This window comes from Plecotus auritus (genome assembly GCF_963455305.1).
Source record: "Plecotus auritus genome assembly, chromosome: 3".
NCBI lineage: Eukaryota > Metazoa > Chordata > Mammalia > Chiroptera > Vespertilionidae > Plecotus > Plecotus auritus.
In genome coordinates this window covers 146,239,280-146,265,551 of record NC_137772.1, presented here as the reverse complement: position 1 = coordinate 146,265,551, position 26,272 = coordinate 146,239,280, and the positions used below count along the sequence as shown (strand labels likewise).

The 26,272-nt window shown below is 37.7% G+C and overlaps 1 protein-coding gene across 3 annotated transcripts in view; it reads left to right on the top strand.

Moving 5' to 3' along the window:
- Positions 1-26,272, top strand: part of TMTC2 (transmembrane O-mannosyltransferase targeting cadherins 2) — a 450,431-nt gene that overhangs the window by 199,834 nt on the left and 224,325 nt on the right. For all 3 annotated transcript variants that reach the window (XM_080660474.1, XM_080660476.1, XM_080660475.1), the window contains one exon: positions 12,820-13,648. In XM_080660474.1, coding sequence (XP_080516600.1) covers positions 12,820-13,648 — 829 coding nt within the window. The remainder of the gene's footprint in view (positions 1-12,819; positions 13,649-26,272) is intronic.

Genomic DNA, 26,272 nt, shown 5'->3' with positions numbered 1-26,272 from the left:
GCTGATCTTGCAAGGATTCCAATTCTGTTTGATTCTGCTCTGATCGACTGCTAATTATAACGCCTAAGTGTGTGCCACAGTATTGTCTGGGAATTTCTGAATAGTTGTAATTACCAGGTATTGAAAGAAGAATTATAAAATTGATGCATGTTTCCAGAAGTGAAAATTGTCTTTCAAAAACTCTAATTACTCTGCCTCAGTTTCCCAATCAAAAAAAAAAACACAGGAGAAACAAAGCTAATGTTGTTTTACAAGTCAATGTAGCATTTTGAGAATAAAGAAAAACCCCACCTGAGAAATGTATTGGTAAGGGGCTGCATTTTTATTTATAAGAAAAAGTAAATAATCATTTGTCCATTTTTACACTGAATTGCTCTTTGTATTCATCAGAAGACAAATGCAATTATAAAGTGGGAGCATATTTCCACTTAAGAACTAAGCATCAAATTGGTGCTTATAATGATCACCTACCTGTAAGGTATGTGTATTAAGTTTTATTTGTGTATATAAAATATTTTATTGGTATCTTTTGTTTTCATAGGAAAACTCCCACACTCATTAAATAGCTGTCCATTATGATATCTTTGAGAGAAGACGGCTGTATCTTGGCCTCCCCACTGAGGGAAGTCTCATTATAGTTTGTCTCTTTATGTTTTCAAAATGCTGGCCTCACATGCTTAACTCATTAATGAGACTGGATAATTGCTGGTTTGTCGCACTAAAGCCACACAGAGTTAAAAGAATGTTGCAGTTTAATCCATTGGCACGGAGACTACATTTGTAATGCTCTTGCCCACTTGAGAAGAGATGGATAGAAAAGAGTTCCTTTTCCAAATTCAGTTCATTTGTAGCTCTCTTATTTTGATTTCTCTTCCTACTATTTGTATTCTTAAGGATAAGAGAAAGGAGTTTAAGAAAAACCAAAAGGGTTTTGATAGTCAAAGAGAGGTGTCTTCTTTTGTTTCTTAGATCACAGAGGATATTTTCTTCACATATTTTCTTCATAAAGGGTGGATTGTTTCATGGCTAACCTGATTTGACCATAGTGCACTGCCTGGTGGCAAGTGTTAAACCTCTTATTTTAAGCTAAACAAGATTACTGTGAAGGCTGGCATTCAGGGGCTTGCTTTTAGTGTAATGGGGTAGGGTCTGTGGCACACCCCTTGTGGTTCCAGTAATTGAACTCGTTGGGTACTTCAGTTTCTATGAGGTAGCTCTAGATACAGGGGTCCTCAAACTTTTTAAACAGGGAGCTAGTTCACTGTCCCTCAGACCGTTGGAGGGCTGGACTATAGTTTAAAAAAAAACTATGAACAAATTCCTATGCACACTGCGGGCCCCAGATGAGTCGGCTGCTAAGCAGGACAGGCAGCAGCACCCGGCGGGCCAGATAAATGTCCTCAGCGGGCCGCATATGGCCCGCGGGCCGTAGTTTGAGGACCCCTGCGAGGAGCTTGCCATAGGTACGCAAGGAATTAGTTCAATGAGGAAGAGTGGGTCACTATGCCAACAAAAGCACCATAATAACTGGTTTAGAAGCATCCTTTCCTCCATACTTTACTCTTTGGGGGGTGTTATAGTAGGTATATGACAAATGCTATAGAGTGTCAGACAAAAGCCAAACAGGATTTGAAATCACTATGTCATCTCTCATACAATACATATATGCAACTGTGGTCATTTAACCTGAATTTTACTTCATTCTATGTTCCATCCTTTTGGATTAATTTAGACAGTAGTTAAAATGTTAATATGCACTTAACATTGGTGGTAATACAGTAATCCCTCTGTATGCAAGGGGGATTGGTTCCAGGACTCGTAAATGCGAAAATCCACGCATGCTCAAGTCACTTATATAAAATGGACATAACTTATATTTGCCTCTAGGCTACACAGGGTATGCTACCTCTCACTTCGTTTGCATGGATTCAGCTTAGTGCCTGGCACATGGTAAATTCAAGTTTTGCCTTTTTGGAACTTTTGGGATTTTTCCCCCTGAACTTTTTGATATGTGGTTGGTTGAATCTGAGGCTGTATAAAACCACGCATACAGAGGATTGACTGTATTTTTTGGCTTGAAGCTTTCAGATATTGATCTATCAAAGCCCATCTACTTAATTTTATTTGCTTTCTAACGTTTTTATTCTGCTAACAACCATTCTTTAAATGGTTTTATTTTCTAGAACAGTTTTAGGTTTACAGAAAAATTGAGACGATGAAACAGAGTTCCTATATACTTCACACCCAGTTTCCCCTATTATTGTCATTTTACATTAGTATAGTATATATAATTAATTAACCAATGTGGATACGTTATTATCAACTAAAGGTCATAGTTCACTCAGATTTCCATCATTGTTACCTAATGTTCCTTTTCTGTTCCAAGGTGCCATCTGGAATAGCACATCCCACTTCTTTGTCATGTCTCCTTAGGCTCCTCCTTGTGTGACAGTTCCTCAGACTTTGTTTTTATAACCTTCACACTTTTAAGGATTTCTAGTTAGCTATTTTGTGAAACGTTCTCCATTGGAATTTGCCAGATGTTTTTCTCATGATTACATTTTCATGCGTTTTGAGAGGAAGAAGACAGATATAATGATAATACCAAAGGTACCCAATACCAACCTGACTTATCATTGTTAATGTGGACCTTGCCATCTGGCCTGAGATAGTGTTTTTCATGTTTCTCCACCACAGAGTTAATCCCTCCCACTTCCATCCTCCCACACTGTGTTCTTTGGAAGGAAGTCAGAATGCATGACCCACATTTACAGAGTGGGAAATTATGCTTTCCTTCTTTGAGGGTGGAGTATGTATGTCAATTATTTGAAAGTCTGTGAGGGACATTTGTCTCTTCACCCTCATGTATTTATTTTTTGAATCATTTCTTGGTATGGACTTATGGGTATTTATTTTATACACTGGGCTATAATTTAATACCGCTTTACTTATTTTATGCTCATATTGTTCCAGCTTTTGCCATTGGGAGCTCTTTAAATATAATCCTGTGTCCCTTTGCACTGTGTGTGTGTTTTGAGCAATTTCTCACTTTCTCACTCATCTTGTGTATTTCCTGCCCTAGTCCTAAAATCAGTTCATTTCTTCAAAGAGCCCTAGTTCCTTTTATTGGAAAATGGTATTAAAAATCAAGATTCAGACACTAGATAACACCATTGACAAAGTAAATAAAACAAATGTTTAAGTAAAATTCAGAAGAACATCAAGTATGAATAAGTAAAAGAAGAATACATAGTCATCTTAGGTTTCTTCTCTTTAATTTACATTTGTTTAATATTCTAAATGTTCATTTTTTACCAACATTAGCTAAGTATCATGTATGAATGAAGATTATGAGGCATTTTAAGTAGGCTAATAGTTGTGAATGTAACTGAAATAAGAAAAAAATACACTATTGTTTCTAATGACCTTTTACTACCAAATCAATACAAATAGTTTGATTTTAAACTTTGGGTAAGTAACATGTGTCATTTATAATGTCAGATACATGAATATGCTTTGACACTCTTTGGATTTTGAAGTAACCATAATCTCCCTTGAGGAAAACCTTGTTGGTAAATGATAATCTGGTTTTAAAAAAAAAATCTAAATTTTCATCAATGAAATGAAATCTATAACTGGTTTGTTAAGCTGTTATTTGTTTATTTGGGCATGTGCAAATGCTTTCTGATAGATCTCAGAACTCAACGTAAAGTATTATGGTGTATTATAGAGTCATCTTGAATAAATGATTCTTTATAATCGAAAGTGTTGGATAAATTTCTCAGTATTATACCATGCTTCCTATGCCCTACATCTTGAAATTCTTTCCTCACAAAGACTGGAGATGTCCGTCCATTGAACCTCTTTGTGTAGTTTGATATACCAAACATTAAAATTATTTTATCTTATCTGTTAGTTGATGTGGAAAAAAAGTTTCTAATCTTATATAGAGGGTAATTATTAATAAGGAAACCTATTTTTCCATTGGAGGGAAACAGAAGTACCCTGATAACTTTATTATGGCAAAACTTTCATTAATCATATGAAATATGTGCTAAAACAATTACTAATTATCCTTTAGCCATGCATTATTTCTTGTCACAAATTCAGTAAAATATGCTTTTATATTCATGTTTTGGAGTGAGTCTCTAATGAGAACTGTTTTGGAAAAGGACAGCAAAGAGGAAGCCTATATTATTGATATGAGGAAAGCCTATGACTTCAGTGATGAATGATGGCTACAAAATAAGATAATGGATTTTTGTTATGTCTGGATAGCCTTTTCTCTCAGTTGTTCTTAAAACTTTCAGATACTGATTTTTATCAACTTTATTATTATAACTCTATTATCATTGCCAAGGGCTTAATTTGGAATTAAATGAGCCTATTGCTTAAGTAATTTATTTTTATTAGTTTGCCAAAAAGTGAGTCTCATGATGGTTTTCATACTCTACACCAGAATGTTTACATTTTTCTTTCATCGAGTCTAAAATATTTATTTTCAGTTTCTTTTATGGCCCAGAAAATATGAGATAGAATACAATACTGAAGTTGCCAGCATGCATGGCAGTTTTTCTTGAATGATAGGGGAGTTGTTATAGTTGATTTTCATTTTTCTCTTGTGTTCTTTCTTTAGTCAAAGACTCCCATAGAAGGAAATAATTTACTACAGGGCTCCTTAAAAGGCATCACCACTAATTAATATGGCAGGGTCTTCTCATCAGCCTTGACTTCATCTTTCAGGTGATGTGTGGGAAAGATTTTGATGTTTTATGATAAATGTCACATTATTAGCTGATTAATAAGTAGGGTTTTTTTTTAATTTCTTTAGTGTACTCAGAGACTAGAAATAAAATTGTGAACCATGAACATTATATTCTTAGCTGATTTCCGTCCTATGATTTTCTGTTTCTGACAGTTCCAGAAAAATTCCTCTAAAATATTGTAACTTAGAAATTCACACATGAAACCTATATGTGCATGTTGACTAATGCCACCCGAATAAAATGTAATTTAAAAAAAAGAAAGATATAGTTTTTGTTTTCTTTTCAACAAAATGGAGGTTAGTGCTGATTTCCCTTTTTATGTTAAAGAACTTTTAAAAAGATGAAAAGCATATTTAAACATTTAGAAAAATTTGATTTTTATAAAGCCAGTTTATGTCTATTTGTATTTATTTATGATATTTTGTAAAAAAAATATCTTTTTCCTCTCAATTGCGTTATATAGTCAAAAGATATGGATGTACAATGGTTTATTTTCATATTGCTTTATTGAAATTTTTAGCTATTTTCTTATTTTTGCATTTATAAACAGTGATGAATTAGATGTCCTTATATTTAGATCTAAGAAAGATTTTCTTTTCAGAGAATAGGTAACTAAGTCCAGATTATCAAATAATAGGGGATGCAAAGTATTAATTTTTCTAAATAATTCCAATTTTCTCACCAAAACTATACAATTTATATTTACCCAAAAGTCACTCAGTGACTTTTATATTCAATTTTTTCCATTTCTCTTTTTCCCCCCACTTAGATTCATGTGAAATATATTTTTTTCAGTTTGATTTTAATTTTTATTGATGAATGAAATTGAACATTTTTTCAAATGTTTTTGCCTTTTCCTTAATTTCCTCTCTATATTTAAAATTTTTTTCTATTGGATTATGTGCTTTTTGTGATTCATATTTAGAAGACTATTTTTCCCCCCGGGAACAAATCCTCTGTCTTCTGTATAGTGCAACAACACAAATATTTCAACCTTGAGTTCTACTTATTACAATGATCTCAGTTCCTTTGTTGCCTGACCTTCATGATGCTCACCACTCCCTTATTATACTAAGAATTCAATTTAGCCCTGAGCTTGAGAGAAAACGTTATGTTTCATTATGGTTTATTCATTTAGATTGAGGAAGATAAGCTTTAAAACTTTGTGAAATGAAATCCATAGGCCAACCGTATTTTTAGTATCACTAAAAATTAGGCTTGTACGAATATGCAATGATTCTTAACTTCAACTGCATTAGAATCAATCCCCTATGGAGAATTTAGTTAGACCAAGGCACTGGTATTTTTAAAAGCTCACAATTAATATGGATGATCCTATAGGTCTGAAAATTGTCCTTTAAGTCCCTATGGTTCTTTTCCTCATGATGTGTTTTTCTGGAATGTACACTAATAAAAGAGAAAGATGCAAATTGACTGTACCTTCGTGACACCTACCAGCCAATCAGGAGTAAGTATGCAAATTAACCTAACAAAGATGGCAGGTTAATACCAGGCGCCGAGCGGCCGGGGCGAGCATGGCGACGATGCAGGCGTTCTGCACCACCCCAGCCGCTCCAAGCCTCTGGGCAGCGTGGGAAGGCGGAAAGGCAGCTCTGGCCAGAGCGAAGGCGGTGCCGGCAGCCAGGGGAAGGATGGCCCATTCTTGCATGAATCTTTGTGCCATTGGGCCTCTAGTAGGATATATGAAGCTCCAAGAACACAAGGTCTCGTCTCTCTCCTTACGGGTGGATATCAGTGCATTCTAGAGTGCCTGGCATGCAGCAGCCTTAATGAAATGTTGAATGAACTGATTATGCTTTCCCTATTACACTGTAATCATTTTCTAATGCTCTCAACCAACGGTTATACTCAGACTAGTGGCCGGGTGCACGAAATTTGTGCACATTAAAAGGGGATTAATTAGGGGAAATAATTTAATATTGCTATTTGCCCTTTCTCTATAATAGAAGTGTCAGAGATGAAAGGAAATTAGTAAAATGTATATGAAAACTTTCCTCCTGTCAGAGTCTGGGACACACCACGGGACCCAGAGTCAAGTCCCCCCCACCCACATGCGCCTCAAAATCGCGTGAGATCCAGACCCGGCCACGCACCCCCCCATTGGGCTAGATCCAGACCTGACCAGTCCTACCCTTGTCAAGCCCCATCGGGCAGGGGACATAGCCTCAGGTCCCCTGGCCTGGCGCCAGGACGGGGGCGTGGCCTGAGGTCCCCCAGCCCAGACCAGGACGGGGGGCATGCCTTGAGGTCCCTTGTCAAGCTCCGCCAGGCGGGGGGGCACAGCCTCCAGTCCCCCGGCCCAGATGGGGCGTGGGGCACAGTATAATATCCCCTGTCAAGCCCCACTGGCAGGGGGGAACAGCCTCAGGTCCCCTGTCAAGCCCTGCTGGGCAGGGGGCGTGGCCTGAGGTCCCCCAACCCAGCACTGGGGGTGCACCTTGAGGTCCCCCGTTAAGCCCTGCTGGGTCTGGGAGGGGGGAAGGGCATAGCCTCAGGTCCCTGCTGATTGCTCATTAAGGCTCCTTATGGGAACTTTGCCTCAGCTGTGGGTACAACCATCTTTGTGATGGAGTGATGGTTAATTAGCATATTACCTCTTTATTAGATAGGATGTTTAAATTTCCCTGACTTTGAAGTCCCATCTTCTCTGTGTGAATTTTCACCAGTTTTCTCTTTCAAGTCTGGGGTGGCAACTCAGAACTCAGATGCCTTATCTGAGAAATACCTGTGCTGAATCAATTTCATACACCAGCCAAGAGCAAAGAGATGCTAAATGTATGGTTACTTGACTCATAGCTATTGCTCAATAACAATTTGTTAATTTGATTTAATTTATAAATCAGAGCACAGGAGCTAAATGAATAAATAAAACCTTTTCCATGCTTTTTTTCTTTTACCTTATTTTTAAGGCCATAAGTTTATACAAGAGAAATTTGGTTTCATCAGAATCCCATTTTTATAACTGACAGATTTCACCAGAATTCTATTAGAAAACATTAAAGAGACTTGAAAGCTGTGATTTCAAGTTTAGTCTGATACTTAAAATATAGTAGCCAATCACAAAGTCTGAGAAGCTCACTGTGAACATTTTCATATCGATTTTCTTTTATCTGTTAGTTCAGTTTTTCTTTAATTTTTCATTTATTTGGCCCTTACTGACTTCACCATTAAGTTAGAATGAACTGTTTTGGTATATAAATCCTACATAAACTAATGCTATAATTTTAGTTTTACTTATGGTTTTTACGTTTATACTTGAGGCCCGAAGCATGAAATTCATGCAAGAGTAGGCTCTCACAGCCCTGGATGCCTCGGCCCTCGCAGCCCCAGCTGCCTTGGCCCTTGCAGCTCCGGCTTCGTCCGGAAGGTCATTGGGACAGTCATTCCGTTGTTTGGCCATTAGATCGATTTGCATATTATACTTTTGTTATTATAGATTACTATTTTCCCAGCATTTAGACTTACATAAATTTACCATAGAATAGTTTTCATTACTCATATTTTATATTGTAGTTTATTGTATTTAAAAATTCTTCCATCATCACAAATACTGGAGTCATTTTTATCACATCTTAAATCTCAATGTCTTATTTTGATGATAGTTTATTACAATTTAATGAAGTATTAAAGATGCTTTTATTACATATTAATGAATAAGTTAGTTTTGCCTTATTATGCCATTTCTGTCTTTAGGAACAAAATAGAATTATGTAATTCTTAAAGCCAAGTTATCCTGGAGTTTCACGACTAGCAAAGAAACTGACTGTTCTTCCCTCCCTCAGTGAGTGGTTCTCTTGCTGCTTTGCTTTACTTCTTGCTTGATTGCAGCTGTTCTTCCTTTCCTCTTCTCCACGTAGTCTCACCAGAAGACATTATAATAGCATGGTCTTCAGATACACTTTGAAAATGGATTTTTGGTGCAAATTCAAAACTGAATTATTTTCAAGTTCAGTCTTCTTTATTCATGATATCTTTTCTCATTTACTTTTGCCAAATGATATGTTTCTCCTTTTTATAATCTAAGTCTACTCAATTATGTCCTTGATCCATCAAGTTATTTACAACTTTTAACATTTGGTTTTGCGTGGTTTAATTTTTCTCCTATAATCCAGAAATTTTAAGCTTTTTGCTGTGCAGAATTTCAGAAGAGGCAGATAATGGGTTGCAAAACTTACTTTTAGATGATAAAGAGGCTTTGAATCATTTCATTTTTCTAGCAGAGACCTGAAATTTAAAGATTGGTGATGACTGAACATATTATTCCCCTGCCATTAAAAATTCCAAATAGCATTACAAAAGTTAATTTTGAGCAGAGGTCTGCCACAGAAGTTTTTATTTTTATTTAAATATGTTTATTGATTTCAGAAAGGATGGGAGAGGGAGAGAGAGAGAAACATCAATGATGAGAATCATTGATTGGCTGCCTCCTGCATGTCCCCTACTGGGGATCAAGCCTGCAACCCAGGCATGTGCCCCCGGCTAGAATAGATCCCGGGACCCTTCAGTCTGCAGGGGGATGCTCTATCCACTGATCCAAACCAGCCAGGACCACCAAAGAAGTTTTTAAAACACTGAGACAGTTAATTCTATGAATTTAGCATTATTGTGATTTGATATTAACCAACAATCCCACATCTTAAAATTTCCATTTATTTGTTGTTTCTAATTTTTCTTATTCTGAATTTTTAACTTCTAACCTCCTCTTCCTTTACTTTTTGTCTTTTATACCCAGAATTACCCCTCTTTAAATATCTAAAATACTGTTCAAAATAATTTTGAAATATAAAAGTGGACATACCATTAAGAAAACTGCTCAATGAACTAAACTTTTTGTTTTCTAGAGATAAAAACTTCTAAGATCTTATAATAAGCTCCCATTAATGATTTTAAAATTTGGGAACACTATTATCTGTGTTGGAAAGGGTTAGATTACCAGTTAAGAGGAGTCTATTCTGACAATCCAAGTCTTTGCATTTTGAACTAGAGTGATGACAGAAGAAATGGAGGGAAATGGACACATCAGGATATATTTTGAAGTGAAAGTGAGAGGACTTGGTGTAATGCATGGAATGTGGAGGGAAGGAGAGAGGTTGTGAAGAAGACACTGCTTACATAGTATTACCATTATCTCAGATGTAATGACTGGAGAGGAACTGTTTCAGTGGAGAAGGTAGGAAGGAAAGTTGTATATTGGGCATTTAGAGTTGAGGTACCTAAGGGTATGTGATCAAAATACAATTGAATAAAGGACTATGTAGGTGAAGGGAGATGCAGGTGGAGTTATTAGGAAATACTAATAATTTTAAAATCATGAATCTTGCTGAGATCATTAGGTTCAGAGTGGAGATAGAACAGATGGTCTAGGACCAGTTATGTGGCTTCCAGCACTGAGAGAGGTGAATGAGAAGAGTCTGGGAAGGACAGTGTAGTAGCAGTTGCTTATAATATAGAGATGGTTATAATGGAAGTTGTGCATGCTCAAGATATATTGCTCTTTGTGGACTGTTTTTTAATTGAGATATAATTGACAGACATTATATTAGTTTTAGGTATACAAAATAATAATTTGATATATGTATATATTGTGAAATGATTACCACAGTAAGTTTTGTAACACATAGTTATAAATTTTTTTTATTGTGATGCGAAATTTTAAGGTCTGCTCTATTATCAACTGTCAAATATACAATAATACAGTATTGTTAACTGTAATCACCACCCTATACATTACATCCTCAGACTTATTTATCTTACTAGAGGCCTGGTACATGAAATTCATGCATGGGGCGTCCCCTTAGCCCAGCCTGCACCCTCTCCAATCTGGGACCCCTCGGGGGATGTCCAATACCAGGGATCGGGCCAAAACCGGCAGTCAGACATCTCTCTCACAATCCAGGACCACTGGCTGGCAGGGGGGTTAGTGAGGAGTGACCAAACGACCGAGCAGCAGGCTGCATGGGGCTACCAGGCCCGCTGGGGGGCAGTTGGGGGCGACCAGGCTGGTGGGGGGGGACGGAGGGGGCAGTGAGGGGCGACCAGGCCGGCAGAGGGGGGAAGTTGGGGGTGACCAGGCCGGTGGGGGGGCATTAAGGGAGACCAGCACCCTGCCTGACTGCACCTAACTGCTCCCCCCTGCTGGCCTGGCACCCCCAACTGCCCCCACCCCACCGGCCTGGTCTCCCTTAATGCCCCCCCACCGGCCTGGTCACCCCCAACTGCCCCCCTCTGCCGGCCTGGTCGCCCCTCACTGCCCCCTCCGCCCCCCCCCCCCCACCAGCCTGGTTGCCCCCAACTGCCGCCCCTGCGGGCCTGGTAGCCCCATGCAGCCTGTTCGGTCGTCCGTTCGGTTGTTTCGGATGCTATGGTCACTTAGCCTTTTATATATATATAGATAACTGGGACTTATACCTTTTGACCACCTTTGCCATTTACCCCTTTATATCCCCCCCCCATCTCTGCCACCCATCAATTTGTTCTCTGAATATGTGAGTTTGTGGGTGTTTTTTTTTTAGATTCTGCCTGTGAGGTAATATAGTATTTTTCTTCCTCTGACTGATTTCTCTTAGCATGATGCCCTGAAAGTATATTCATATTGTGGCAAATGGCAGAGTTTCCTTCTTTTTATAGCTGGGTAATATTCCATTTGAGGTATATATAGATATCTATATCACATTTTCTTTATTCATTCATCTATCGATATACACTTGGGATGCTTTCATGTTTTGGCTGCTATAAATAATGCTGCAGTAAACATGGGGATGCAGGTATCTTTTTGAGATAGTAATTTCAGTTTCTTCAGATAAATAACCAGAAGTGGAATTGCTGGATCAGATGGTAATTCTATTTTAATGAGGCATTTCCATGCTTATTTTCCATAGTGGGTGCACCAATTTATATTCCCACCAACTGTTTCCCCTTTCTCCACATCCTCATCAACACTTGTTATTTCTTATCTTTTTGATAATAGCCATTGTGAAATGTGTGGGGTAATATCTGGTTGTGGTTTTGATTTGCATTTCTCTGATGATTAGTGATGTTGAGCATCTTTTCATGTACCTATTGGCCATCTGTTATATCTTTTTTTGGAAAAATGTCTATTCAGATCCTCTGACCATTTTGTAATTGTATTTGTTTTTTTTTTTATTGAGTTGTATGAATTATGTATATATTTTAAATATTAATGTATTATTTGCAAATATTTTCTTCATTCTCAGGACTTAGATTGTTTGAGTTCACTAAATTCTTACTGAGATTGGAAGAGTTTGCCACAGTATTCTCAGTAACAAGGATGGCCTTTTGCCTTCATCTCACAATTTTCTTTCTTATAAAATAAGTTTGTTGTAAAGTCATTGTATTCTTAAAAAGTTGTCTTCAACGTGAAAAACTTCACATTCCTGAGGAGTGTTATTAAATGGTTGATGTCATTGATGCCAGTGGCAGCCTGGGGTACAGGTGAAAGAAAGTCTGGTTTATAAATTCTGTAAGGATATTCAAGACAATGAAATCAGGACTGGCATAGACATGGCTAAATGCTATCCCTACTTTCGAGCTGAGCAGAATCCTATTCTCCATATATATATATATATATATTATCATGACTGTTCTTTGTTTTTCCCCAGAATCTAAATTGTAAAATGAAAGAACTCGGTTATTAGATGCCTACTAAGAATGCTAAGTATTTTCACATTTGTTGTCTTATTTTGACCTGATGCTAATTCCAAGAAGGAAATACATACAACTCATTTTGTAGAGGTCAAGAAATTGAATCTTTGGTTATTGGTATTTTAGAAAAGGAATGAGAAGAAAAACTACTCACCAAAAGTTATATACAAAGTAGGATTCCACAGTCAATTTTTTAGGTTAAAATTTTCCTAAACATGTTTAAAAAGGTGGATGAAGTCATATATTTAAGACATAATGCTGTGTTTACTGTCCATTTAAAAATGTATTTCATCTCTAACTGTTAAGTGAAGTGTCACCATGCTGTATTGATGATCATCTTAATTTTTCCCTCCCTCTCTTTTGGTTTCAGGGGAAGAATTTGTCTCTTTTCCTCAGCATTAGTTTGTTAACTCTCTGGGGGACTTCCCTTTTGGGGGCCCGTTTATACTGGATGGGAAACAAACCACCAAGCTTTTCCAACTCTGACAACCCAGCTGCTGATTCTGATAGTCTCCTGGCTCGCACACTCACCTTCTTCTACTTGCCAACCAAGAACCTCTGGCTGTTACTCTGCCCTGATACCCTCAGTTTTGATTGGTCAATGGATGCCGTGCCTCTGCTCAAAACAATTTGTGATTGGAGAAACCTACACACTGTGGCCTTTTATATTGGACTCCTCCTCCTTGCCTACTGTGGTTTAAAGAGCCCAAGCGTGGAAAGAGAATGCTATGGGAAATTCGTAACAAATGGCAAGCAGAATGCAAATGGACATAGCTGCCATTCAGATGTGGAGTACCGGAACTCAGAGATTAAGCCCAGCTTTGCATCCAAAGTAGAAAATGGCATTAAAAATAATGTACCACAGACAACACAGCTTCCTTCTACAGAGAACATTGTTGTTCTGTCTTTATCTTTGTTAATAATACCCTTTGTTCCTGCCACGAACCTGTTTTTCTATGTCGGCTTTGTAATTGCAGAGCGAGTATTGTATATTCCTAGTATGGGCTTCTGCCTTCTCATTACAGTGGGTGCCAGAGCCCTTTATGTCAAAGTCCAAAAGCGGTTTCTCAAGAGCTTGATTTTTTATGCTACAGCTACATTAATTGTTTTCTATGGACTCAAGACTGCAATCAGGAATGGAGACTGGCAGAATGAGGAAATGCTGTATAGGTCAGGGATAAAAGTAAACCCAGCTAAAGGTAATACTTTATTTTATGCTTTTACCTAGACAGTTTACTCTTTCTGCCTTTTTGTATCTATGCTTCTTGCCTTAAAACACAGTATTAAGGATGAAGAGGTCCTGTTATGCAATGCCCATATCTTTTTTCTTTTTATCTTTTAAGAGATGAGCAGGACAATTTAGAGACATATCAGTGTTCCATATTTGGAATAGAGAAGTATTTTCAATGTCCTTGGCTACATTTGTCCAGAGGAATTAGAACTCTTGTTATGTAAAAATATCGATTACCATAAGATTTTAGAAAAATGCATGGTTTCCACATTTTAAAATACTGATGGACATCACCTCTTTCAGCATGTAATAAAAGTCAGGTTAAAACAATTAAGTATACTTGAGCTCTTCTGTTTTGTAAGCATCACCTGAGTAAACACCACAAGAATGACATTGACATATTTAGCAGATTTGGAGGTAAGTCTACCTCTGAACCTTGGAACTGTGTCTCTAGGTGTCAGTGCTTACGCATGCAAGCGTGAGTCACCTTAGCTTTGCAGAGGCCAAATAACTGGGGTGCTGCCAAGTAGTGAGCACATTTTTATTTGAGTTCTTAAGTCACTTGGGGAAATAAACTTTTCACTGTACCATGAGAAGATTGGTTATATTTTTTTAATTGCTTTTGATTTAGGAAGTTATTTTAGAAAATCTCAGGATCTATAAATGAATAGTCAAAAGCTGTTACAAAGGATTTCTCTGGTTTAGGCAATTAAATGGTTATAGAAGCTTGAAAACAATTGAATGAAAATAAGTTTACATTTTAAGTGCAGAAATATAGTAATAGTGCCAAATACTCAAGTTCTTCATAATCCATTCTTTAGCTATGTATCCTTTAAAGTATGTTTGCTTGCATTTGAACTGGTCTTCTACTTTTCCTAACACAATTCTGTACCAGTATTTAAATACTGAAAGTACAAAACCATTCCAATTGTATGGAGTGCCCTGTTGATGTATATCAGGATATATACACAATTATCTAGACCAGTTATTTTCAACTTGTTCATGTCATGGCACACATAAATTAATTGCTAAAATTTTGTGACACAACAAAAAATACCCTTTTGTCTGATCTGACAAAAAAAAAGGTATATGTTTGATTCATTCATATCAGATGGCTATTGTGTTGGCTGTTGTCATTTTTTTATTTGACAGTCTGAGTAAAAAGAGGTCAGTGCCCCTGACTAAATAGTTAGGTATTTTGCATTAAAAATTATATATATATATATATATATATATATATACATATATATATATATATATATATATATATATATATATATAATATGGATTTCAAAGAGAAAGGGAGAGGAAGAGAGAGAAACATCAATGATGAGAGAGAATCATTGATCACTGCCTCCTGCAAGCCCCCTACTGTGAATAAGCAACCATACATGTCTGGAAGCCAAGGAACTAATTGTTGGTACTTATACTGTTTAAGGGGACTAGAAACTTTGTTTTTTCTATTATTTCTCTTTTTTTTTGCTCAATCCCTCCACCCCCACCAACTCCACCCCTATAGCTGTGTGCCTGATCTCTGTCTATGAGTCTGTCTCTGTTTTGCTTATTAGTTCATTTTGTTTATTAGATTCCACATCTGAGTGAAATCAGTGCATAGCATATTCTCATGGAAAAATCTTCACCCTGTAGCTTTTGTAGGTAGTGAGTACTATAGTTTATTGGATTCCTGAACCTAAATCTTTCTGTAAAAATTGTTGCAATCAGTTCTCACAGAATACTTTTCAGTTCATTTTTCCTCACTGGTAGATATAAATATATAAAACAAGGCTGTGCTGCCTGTTTATTTTCCTGCTGTTTAAAACAGATACATAATAAGGAATTATAAGAAAAATATCAGCACATTATTTGCATCCCAGGATTGTTCTGAGGGTTTATTACATTTATTGGTTAAGTTTTCAGTTCCTGTAACAAAGAGCCATGAAAACAGTGGCCTGAGTAAGATAGAAGCCTTATTCTTTCATGTAACAACCTAAGTAAGTGCAGCCCAGCGCTGATAAGATGGCGCCATGGGTTTTCAGGATCCCAGCCCCTTCTCTTTTGTTCCCTTGCCATCTCAGTAGTGTCACCCTGTCCATGTGGTCCAAAATGGCTCATTGTCACTTCAGCACTTCAGCTAACAGGAAGAGGGAGAGAAAGGGCAAATGGGGGGTATACCCTTTCTCTTTAAGAGCATACCTCAGAGATTGTACACCCCATCTTTGCTCACAGACTATTGGCCACACCTACTGCAGAGAGGGGTGGGGAATGGTATCTATTCTGGGAAGGCAGGTACCCAGGCACAGTTTCTTGCTCTGAAGGAAAAGGAGGGGCAGGAGTGTCTGTAACAGGCTCCGTCCTGGACTTGGCTGAAGCATTTTGTAAACTCCTAGATGTTTTCTAGCTTTACCTGTTATTACTGTTGACAGTGATGATTATGATTCTGGTGAAGTTATTTTGGTGACATGGTTAACATATTTGATCATTTGTTCATTTATCCATTTACTTGGTAAAATAATTATTAAGCATTTTCTTGATTTCCAATATATTTTTATGCCTTTTTGTTATAGTATTAAGCACTCCAAATACTATTAGTTAAATGAATATACAACTGACCAGTATTTATTAGATCATTTGAGACATTAAAAATTGAATTCCTGCCCTAGCTGGTTTGGTTCAGTGGATAGAGTGTCGGCCTGTGTGAAGAAGGGTCCCAGGTTCGATTCCGGTCAAGGGCACGTACCTCGGTTGCAAGCTGGATCCCCAGCCCTGGTAAGGGAATGCAGGAAGCAATCAATAGATGTGTCTCTCTCACATCAATGTTTCTCTCTCTGCCTCTCTCCCTTCCTTCCACTATCTCTAAAAATCAATGGAAAAATATCCTCAGGTGAGGATTAACCACCCCCTCAAAAATTCTGAATTCCTGAACCCGTACTCCAGCCAACTGTTTTACTCAAAGCCTTTACTATCTCAGTTGATGGCAGCTCCATTTTCCCTGCAGCACTGGTCCACACTTTGGAGTCATCCCTACCTCCACTTTGTCTTTCACATCCTACCTCCATTTCATTAGCAATTCATCTCTGCTGTCTTCAGAATACCTCCAGAGCTTGACCACTTTTTACCACTTCCACTGCTACCATGGGCCACGCCAACTTCATCTTTTATCGGATTATCACTTAAAGTGTGTGACCTGATCTCCCTGCCTCTATTTTCTTGTCTTTAGTATGCTGTGGGATGTTTTATTAAAAATGAGCCGATGTATGGGTAATAGGAACTGAGGTAAATGGGCTTAGTGTGAGGTCTAATTTTAGTCTGGCTAGGAGTTGGGCTGTTACCAGAGGCATCAAGTTTACCTGGTGTCCTTGCTGTTGTCTCTCCTGTTGTCTTTGGGCTTCTCTAAGAACTGAGTCTGTGTTTTGCATCTCTTTTTGCTGTAATCCCCTGTTCTTATACTGGAGGCCTGTTGATAATGTTGGTAAAGGGAGGGGAGTGTTGTATTGTTTCATAGTTAAGTTTTTGTGTCTCCGGACTCTGACCTTGCTGCATGTTTATTAGTTTTCTCTATCTCCCCCTCCAGTTGAGAGAGGAAGGCTAGAAGTGTCTGGACTGTGAGGAATGCCATTCGGCAAGGTCTTTCCCCTGAAGAATAGACCTTTGTTGTGGAGAAAGATAAGGGCCTACAGTAGTCCCTCCTTATCCTAGGCTTTGCTTTACATGCTTTCAGTTACTCATGGTTCACCTCTTGATCTGAGAATATGATGTAGAAAACTCCAGAAATAAACAATTCTTGTTTTAAATTGCTTGCCATTCCAAGTAGTGTGATGGAATCTCATGCCTCCTGCTCCAAGCTGCCTGGAATGTGAGTCATTCCTTTGTCCACTGTATCCATGCTTACCAGCATGTCCTTGAGTAATGGCATTTGGTTATAATGTTGATGAGAAAAAAAAAAAAATCAGTTCCCCACTGTGCCACTGTCTGTGGAATTTGCAAGTTCTCCCCGTGTCTGCGTGGGCTTTTCTCTGGATTCCTGCCAATAAGGAGAGAGAGAAAGACCCCATGCTCACAATTTTTATTGTAAGACACTGTTATAATTGTTCTATTTTATTATTAGTTATTGTTTTAATCTCTTACTGTGCCTAATTTATAAATTAAACTTTATCATAGATATGTACGTATAGGAAAAAACATAGTATGTGTAGTCTATGAGCTTTCTCTAAATGACAGACTACATATAGACCAGTGATCTTAAAAGATTATATCTTGGCTGAAACCTTCCTATTGCTAGAGAGTTAGTAGCTGTCATTAACACATGTCCTAGTGCAAGACATTATTCATGTGTTAGTGGTGATGGTGTAAACTGGTGTAAACTGACGGTATTGTTGCTGTAAATAAACCTCTTACACTGCCAGTCACATTAAAGTATGGTCTAGGTTTGTGTAAGTGACCTCGGTGATCTTCCCACAAAATGAAATTGCCTAACGATGCATTTCTCACAATCTATCTTATTGTTAGTGCACATGACTGTATAGGGATTGGTATCATACGTGGGGGCAGGCATCCACTGGGGTCTTGGAACTTATCCTGTGGATAAGGGGGGACTATTGTATTTCAAAAGGCTTATTCTTATGCTGCCTCCTCCAGAGCCAGGAGGGCATCTTTCTCAGCTCTTTACATGAGAACCTGGTGGTGTCCTTGAAGGCAAAACTCACAAAAGTGTAGAGGCCCCTAAGTTTGCTGTGGCCCCCATGTGTTTCTCACTCCCACATTCAGCCTCTAGCAACTCCTCACAACTACAAGTTAATTGTTCCCATCAATTTCCATCTCCCACAGCTTCTACTCCATGTTTTCACATTTCTGCTGTGACTCTGGATTTGCTCGTCTCTCCAAATTTTAGGGTCATGGCTTGCCCCACGACCTCAGTTCACTAATACCTCCAAGAAAAGGCATTGGCTGGCTGGCTGGCTGGCTGGCTGGCTTGCTTGCTTATCTATCTATCTATCTATCTATCTATCTATCTATCTATCTATCTATCTATTCATTCATTCATTCATTCATTTAGCTTTTTCTTGGCGTAAGGATGGGAGTGAGGACTTCCACTCTCTTTACATGTCTGACCTGAACCCCTGCTTCCATTTTACATCCTTAGAGTCAGTGTTTAACTAGCAGCCCTAGTGATCCCTTTGAAACCCAAGTCAGAGTCTGGTACTGATGGCCTTTTCTTCCACTGAGTCTCCATTTGTCTTACAGTCAAAGCACACCATCCCGGACTGGACCCTGTACTTCTACCATCCAGTCCTTGGCCCCTTTCATGTGCCTTCTATATGCCACGTGAGCGCCTGCCTCAGAGCTTTTGCACCTGTCATTGATTCTTCCTGGAATGTGTTCCCTGGGAACACATTCTCTCCTTAGTCTCCCTCACTATCTTGAGGACTGTGGTTAAATGTTGCATTATAAGTAAACTAGAGACCCAGTGCACAAAATTCGTGCACGGGGATGGGGATGGGGGGGTCCCTCAGCTTGGCCTGCAATGACGCCAGCGTCCCTGGTCTCTGGCCAGAGGCCCCTCCCTCCCTCCGTGTGGCTGGGGCGCGAGATGCTGGGCTTGCGTTGCCCCCAGAGGCCCCTCCTTCCCTCCGTGCGGCCGGGGCATGGGACGCTGGGCTCGCGTCGCCAGGGCAACATTGCCAGTGTCCTGCCCTGGCCGCTATGGGCACCGCCATCTTTGTGACAGAGTGACGGTTAATTTGTATATTACCCTTTTATTAGATAGGATTGCTGCATGTAAAATTGGCTACCCTTTCCTAGGAAGCACTTCTTGTTAGGAAAGGGTAGCCAATTAAATTCCTAACAATTTAAAAATTGCAACTACCTGCCTTTCCCAGCATTCCCTACCTATTCCCATGCTTTTTTTTTATAATACTTATTATTACTCTTTGACATACTACTCGTCCATGTTTATGTGTTTGTTGTCTGCATATATGACCAGCATACACTAGAATGTAAGACACACGAAGGCAGAGATTTTTGCATTTTTAAAATACCATGTATGTAGCAATTAGGACAGTGCCTGGTAGAGAAAGGCATTCAGTAATGAATACACTGAATAACAAATGTTAAAGTCATCATCCTTCTCTTTAAAGAGGATTTATAATCTGTTTAGAGATAAGGTGTACAAGCCTAAAGAAGGCAAACATGTAAAATATTAGGCTGTTGCTATCCTGTGAAGTGAGGCGTGCTTCATTACAGGAGGGATAGAATTGGGAGTGGATTCCATGGCTGCCTCTCTGACATATGCTTCCTTTCTGATATAAGGCAAAACTCTTTAAATCCAGGTTTCTTCTCTCTCTTTTTTTTTTTTTTTTTCCTATTTAGAACCTGCTTATAATAATTCTGTCTAGCGTTCATTCCTTAACAATTATGAGACTGGCAGTAATCTTCCTAAAGGCAATTTTTTTTTTTTTTACTTTATTATGTTATTTGAGCCTGGCAAAAGATTAGAAACCCTTTAAAGCCAGTCTTTCCTCAGGTTGTCTGAGAATATAGTTATTTCATTGTTAGTTTTTTTTTCCCCTTCCTTTGAAAGCCTTTGCAAATTTTGGAGTTCTTCAGTCTACCACGTGCTTTAACTGAATATGATTTCAAGCCTCACGAAGCATTATACATGAAGCTGCTGCATTCAGTAATCGGTACTATAGACAGCTGCCAGTCATTAACTGATTGGATGCAAATGACGATGGGTAAAGCCTGTCTTAGTGACTGTGCCGCTAATTTATGGTTTAAATTGGGATAGCGGAGAAATGATAGCTGATTTAGACTATGTAAACCACAAGTCTCATCTCATTATGTGGTTGATAATGTCAGGAAAATACTAGACATGATTGATTACTGTAGTTTGCTGATTTCACAATGACTCTCTGCATTTTTGTGCTTAGGAAAGAGGAAATTTTCTCTGATGACTGCTTTAATGAGCAAGCCACATAATATTTAAATGGTGTTTTTTTTCTGTTTAAACTAACATTTTATAAACCATATTGATTAATATTTGCTTGAAAAAAGCATTTTTAAATTCATTACAAAGTGGCTAAATGTATGATCACCTTTCTTCTTGCCGCCATCTAAATCCCCATGTGTCTTTGGCTCTATAGAATTTGGCACAATTGGTTTCTGCTTCAATGGCTTTTCAGACACTACACAATTTTCACTATCTTTTCGATTTTCACAGCTCTCTCTTCTGCAGTTTTGCCTCCTCTTCAAATTGATTCATCAAGATTCTGTCCAAAGATTGCCTTTATTTTCCTTTCTTTGTAGAATTAACAACACTATCTGGTAAATAACATGGGTCAATAAATGGGTCATTGAATTTCTAAGATATTTTCCCCATGACCTCATATGTGTGTGGAACTTCTTCATCTGGGTGATTTGCCAGCATCTCAAACTCCTCGCTTATCTTCCCTGAAACCAATGACTTGCTGACATTCTTACTAATTAAGGTCATAAGCACAGGCTATCAAAGTTATTATAGATAAACAGATCAGTGAGCACATAAACATAAAAGAGAATGATAGCATATAGGTAGCATATCTGGTATGCTAAAAGACATTTACATTTTGAAAGATTCAAAATCAAACTAGTTCTTTAGAACAGTTAATTAAATAACTAATAATTAATTAGTTATTAATTCTATATCAGTTTGCTTTAAAGAACATATAGCTATGATTTCTAATGGTGTGGAAAAAAATCTTAAATAATTAGGAAAAATTAAGCAGGGTCAATCCAAGAAAATTTTATTAAGAAGCTAATGTTTACTTTTAATGTCTGTGTTTGATGTAAATATGTGAAATGCTTGACATAAAATATGTATGCACATATTTGAAATTCTAAAGGTGATTATGCAAACATTTTATATTCATCCCATCCTAATGCAAATAACAAATATTGCCCATTTGGATTAAAAAAAAAGAGAGACACAAATAATTGTTTCAGTTATGCAAGATTAGACAATTTTTCTTTCGTCCTGGATTTCTGTAAAATTGATACTCCCTTTTCAACTTCTCATCGTTTCAGATTTCCAGAAACAAGTATGTTGATGGAATATAATTTTATTCAGGAAACAACTCATAATTCAAGTGAAATCTAAATCTCTAAGTCATGTGAAACTTGACTAATTGTGGATTTTACAGTCTAAGTTTTTGTTTACCTTTAATTGAATATCTTCTGCGGTGAATTGCAATTAACCAGCTAGCATTGAAATGAAGTACTAAATTTTATTATTTTATTTTGTTGATAATGTCATGTTACTTCTAAAGTAAGATGAACATTTTTCAAAAGAGGTTCAGATTTTTATAATGAATAAAACTTGGCATTTAAGTCAGGAAGGGAATCGGTATAGTATATTGTTAAAACTGACTGGCCTAATCAAAGAGTTATAAGATACAGATTTTCATTTTTAACAGAGATGTGGTAGGAGATGTGGTAGCTAATAGCACCAGTAAAGGCTGGTTGAGAGAGAAATAGTACAAAGTTGAATCAGACTTCTGTACAGTAAAGAAATTCTGTGTTGCTTCTTTTCATTTCTTTTGAGTTAAAAAAAGAAATAGAAAATAACAGGGCTGACAAGAATAAAATGAAAATGTGTCATTCACTCAATCTAGACTAAAATAGTTTAAAAAGTAAATTTGCTGAATTGTTAAGGCTCCATTTAAACATTTGATTCTTGAAGATATCAACTGTGATTATTTTTCAGTTGAAATGGAGTATTCACAGAAGTTCAAAAGTGTATGGTTTTCTTGCCACTAAGAATGGAGTGGCACACAATTCTTTTCTTTTCTACCAGTTCTAATGACTGTGAGTAGGTTGTGTTGTAAAAACAAAAAAAACAAAACTCAAAACCAGATCACAACAGACTCAATTAAAATGGACCTATGGTGGTGCATTGTCAGTGAAGCAGGCAATAATAATCTCTTTGAGGTTATCTATAACCAACTTTTAGAACCTTTACAGGCTTTCAAAAACTCTCAAATCTAAAATTAGAGTTGTCTTAGATTGAATAAATTTATCAGTTATATTTTAAAGAAATTGAAACTAGCATATAATTTTAAAAAAGTACAAATTTAAATTAATTCCATATCCATATTAGCTATTGTGTTTGATTCTTAAAATTTTCTAACATTCTATTAAATATTTATGAAACATATTGTTCATTGAGATACATGTACACATATACACTTTATATTTGTACTATTTAAAGAATATTGCTAAAACAAATACCCATTTTGCAGCTTGAGTATTACCATTATTTTTGAATTCCTGCCCTCATACCTTTTTTTATTTCAGTTTTCTTTCAATTCATTTCTCTTACTTTATGTTAGAACCTCATTATGATGTTAAACAGAAGAGATGACAACAGGTTTTGTCTCATTCTTATTTTAAAAAGAATTTTTAATATTTCACTATTAACTATGTGCATTTTATAGATTTTCTGTAGATAAATTTGATCCGTAGAGATTTATTTCTAGTTTAATTTTTTTTCTGAATTTGTATTGATAATGACATGTATTTTTACACTCCATCTGTTAATTTGATAATTTATATTAACATATTTTCTAATGTTGAAGTTGCTTTGCATCCCTGGAATAGGTGGAGAAATTAGTTATGATGTATTTTCATTTTTATATTCTTCTAAATTTGTTTTTCCCCCATGGTCCTGAGTGAGGTTGGCAGTTCCAATATTGTGCTGTCATTTTCTGGTTTTAGAATAAATTAACATCACAGAATCAGTTTGAGAGTATCACCTCTTTTTTTTGTTTCCTGAAAGATTTTATAAAAGATTAGTTACCATTTCCCATACATATTTGGTAGAATGTACCTGTATACTTAGTCATTTGGTAGAATGACTAAGCATGATACATGATATTTTGCTTATGAGAAGGTATATATGTTTCTATTGATTTAATTTCTTTTATGATTTTGGAAACATTCTGGTTAACTTTTGGATCAATTTTGCTAAACATTTCCACCTCTCCCCCCCCCCCCCGGATTTTGTTTAGTTCAACTACAGTTTCAAATGTGTTTACACAAAGCTATATAAATAATGTTCTGAGTATCTTTTTCCCCCCCATATATCTGCCTCAGTTTAGTTAAAACATATTTTTGATTTGAGACTCTTTGGATGACAGGTGTTGTATTGCCTCAGATTTTGTGAAGGTGATTTATGTAAAGGAATTTCCAGGGAATTTTTTTTCTTTTTTTCTGTTTGTTCAAATATGTTGAGCAGACAATATATCCACCTTCTCCTTTTGTTTGTTTTTAGTTCATCCTCTCAGGCTGTTTCCTTTGGAGGTCTAGCGTTTATGTGGTTTCTGCGTCCCAACCTACTATTTGAAGTCAAGTCTATGGAAAGGCGAAGTCCTGGTTCAGCAGAGCGTTCATCATATACGTGCAGGGTGGATGCCATCCTCAGTGCTTGTTCATCCTTCCAGATTCCTGCTTTCATGCAGTTTCTAGACTTGGGGATGTTTACTTTTTTTTTCTCAATTCATTGACTAACAGATATTTTTATTGTTTATCCAGCATTTTTATGTGTTCTCCACAAGGAGGGACTCTCTGAACATTGAGTTCTACTATGCCACCAGAAAGGGAAACCTAAGAAATATCTTCAAATCTGGCATCTATTCAGGGATGGTTAGCTATGTTAGAAGTTATATTTGAGAATAGAGTTGTATGTTTAAGATCATAGCAGATACTTTAAACATTTTTAATTCTTCAAAAGAGAGCTAAGCTGCTAGAGTAAGCTATAAAGTATATTACAGCACTATCTCATGCAAAATAAAATGACAGGTGTTTGACCTTATAAAACACAGAAGGGGAAAAGAAAATATGTTGATTTCCTACTGTAATATAAGATTTCAGATAATTTTACAGATGTAGCAGATTTTCAAAAAGACATGTAGTATATTTTTAGTTTTATCTTTAGTATGCATACATACCTATTATGATTGATAGTGGATTTAAAAGAAGACAACATTTCAGTTAAGTTCAGAGATCACAGAAAAATATGATATGTTTCAAGTCATATAATTATTGAAAAATGGTTGGCTGTAGAGGACTATATATAACTTTATATAAAAAGATGACTAATACAAAGTGTGAGACCCACTGTTATGCATATGGATGTTGAAAATATCTTTAGCTTTGAATAATAGTGTTAAATTTATTTATTTATTTATTTATTTTTTAAAATATATTTTATTGATTTTTTACAGAGAGAAAGGGAGAGGGATAGAGAGCCAGAAACATCGATGAGAGAGAAACATCGATCAGCTGCCTCCTGCACACCTCCTACTGGGGATGTGCCCGCAACCAAGGTACATGCCCTTGACCGGAATCGAACCTGGGACCCTTGAGTCCGCAGGCCGACGCTCTATCCACTGAGCCAAACCGGTTAGGGCTAAATTTATTTTTAATTTAAAAATATTACCAACCGGGGGGGTTTAGATAACATGCATACTATGTGCTTACTAAAAAATGAAGTGAGGATCAAACATTAAAAGTTTTGAGTTAAAAAATGATAATATTGTTTTCCAAGTCAGAAAGGACAATCTGGTTTGATCAAACAGTAGACAGAAAGAAATTTAAAAGAACAAACAAATCTTCTTGAGGGCAGAACTATATTAGAAACTTTATTGTGTCTTCTATTTAGGATTCTAATCCCCAATAATACTAGCTGCTACTCTGAGCATTCATTCATTTTAAACAGCTTAATTTGATTCCTTCATGCAAGATACCATGGGATATTAAATTAAAACTAGAGGCCAGGTGCACAAAATTCGTGCACGGGGGGGGGTGTCCCTCAGCCCATCCTGCACCCTCTCCAATCTGGGACCCCTAGAGGGATGTCCGACTGCCCGTTTAGGCCCGATCCCCTAAACGGGCAGTTGGACATCCCTCTCACAATCCAAGACTGCTGGCTCCCAACTGCTTGCCTGCTTGCCTTCCTGATTGCCCCTAATCGCTTCTGCCTGCCAGCCTCATCACCCCCTAATCACTCCCCTGCCAGCCTGATTGATGCCTAACTGCTCCCCTGCCAGCCTGTTTGCCCCTAACTGCCTTCCCCTGCAGGCCTAGTCACCCCTAACTGCCCTCCCCTGCAGGCCTGGTACCCCGCAACTGCTCTCCCCTGCAGGCCTGGGTCCCCCCAACTGCCCTTCCCTACAGACCCAGTCACCCCTAACTTCCCTCCTCTGCCGGCCGGGTCACCCCTAACTGCTCTCTGCTGCTGGCCTGATCGCCCACAACTGCCCTCCCTTGCAGGCCTGGTTCCTCCCAGCTGCCCTCCCCTGCTGGCCATCTTGTGGTGGCCATCTTGTGTCCACATGGGGGCAGGATCTTTGACAACATGGGGGGAGCCATCTTGTGTTTTGGAATGATGGTCAATCTGCATATTACTCTTTTATTAGATAGGATAGAGGCCTGGTGCATGGGTGGGGGCCAGCTGGTTTGCCCTGAAGGTTGTCCTGGGTCAGGGTGGGGGTTCTGTTGGGGGGTGGGGCGGCCTGGGCAAGGGGCCTGTGGTGGTTTGCAGGCCGGCCACGCCCCCTGG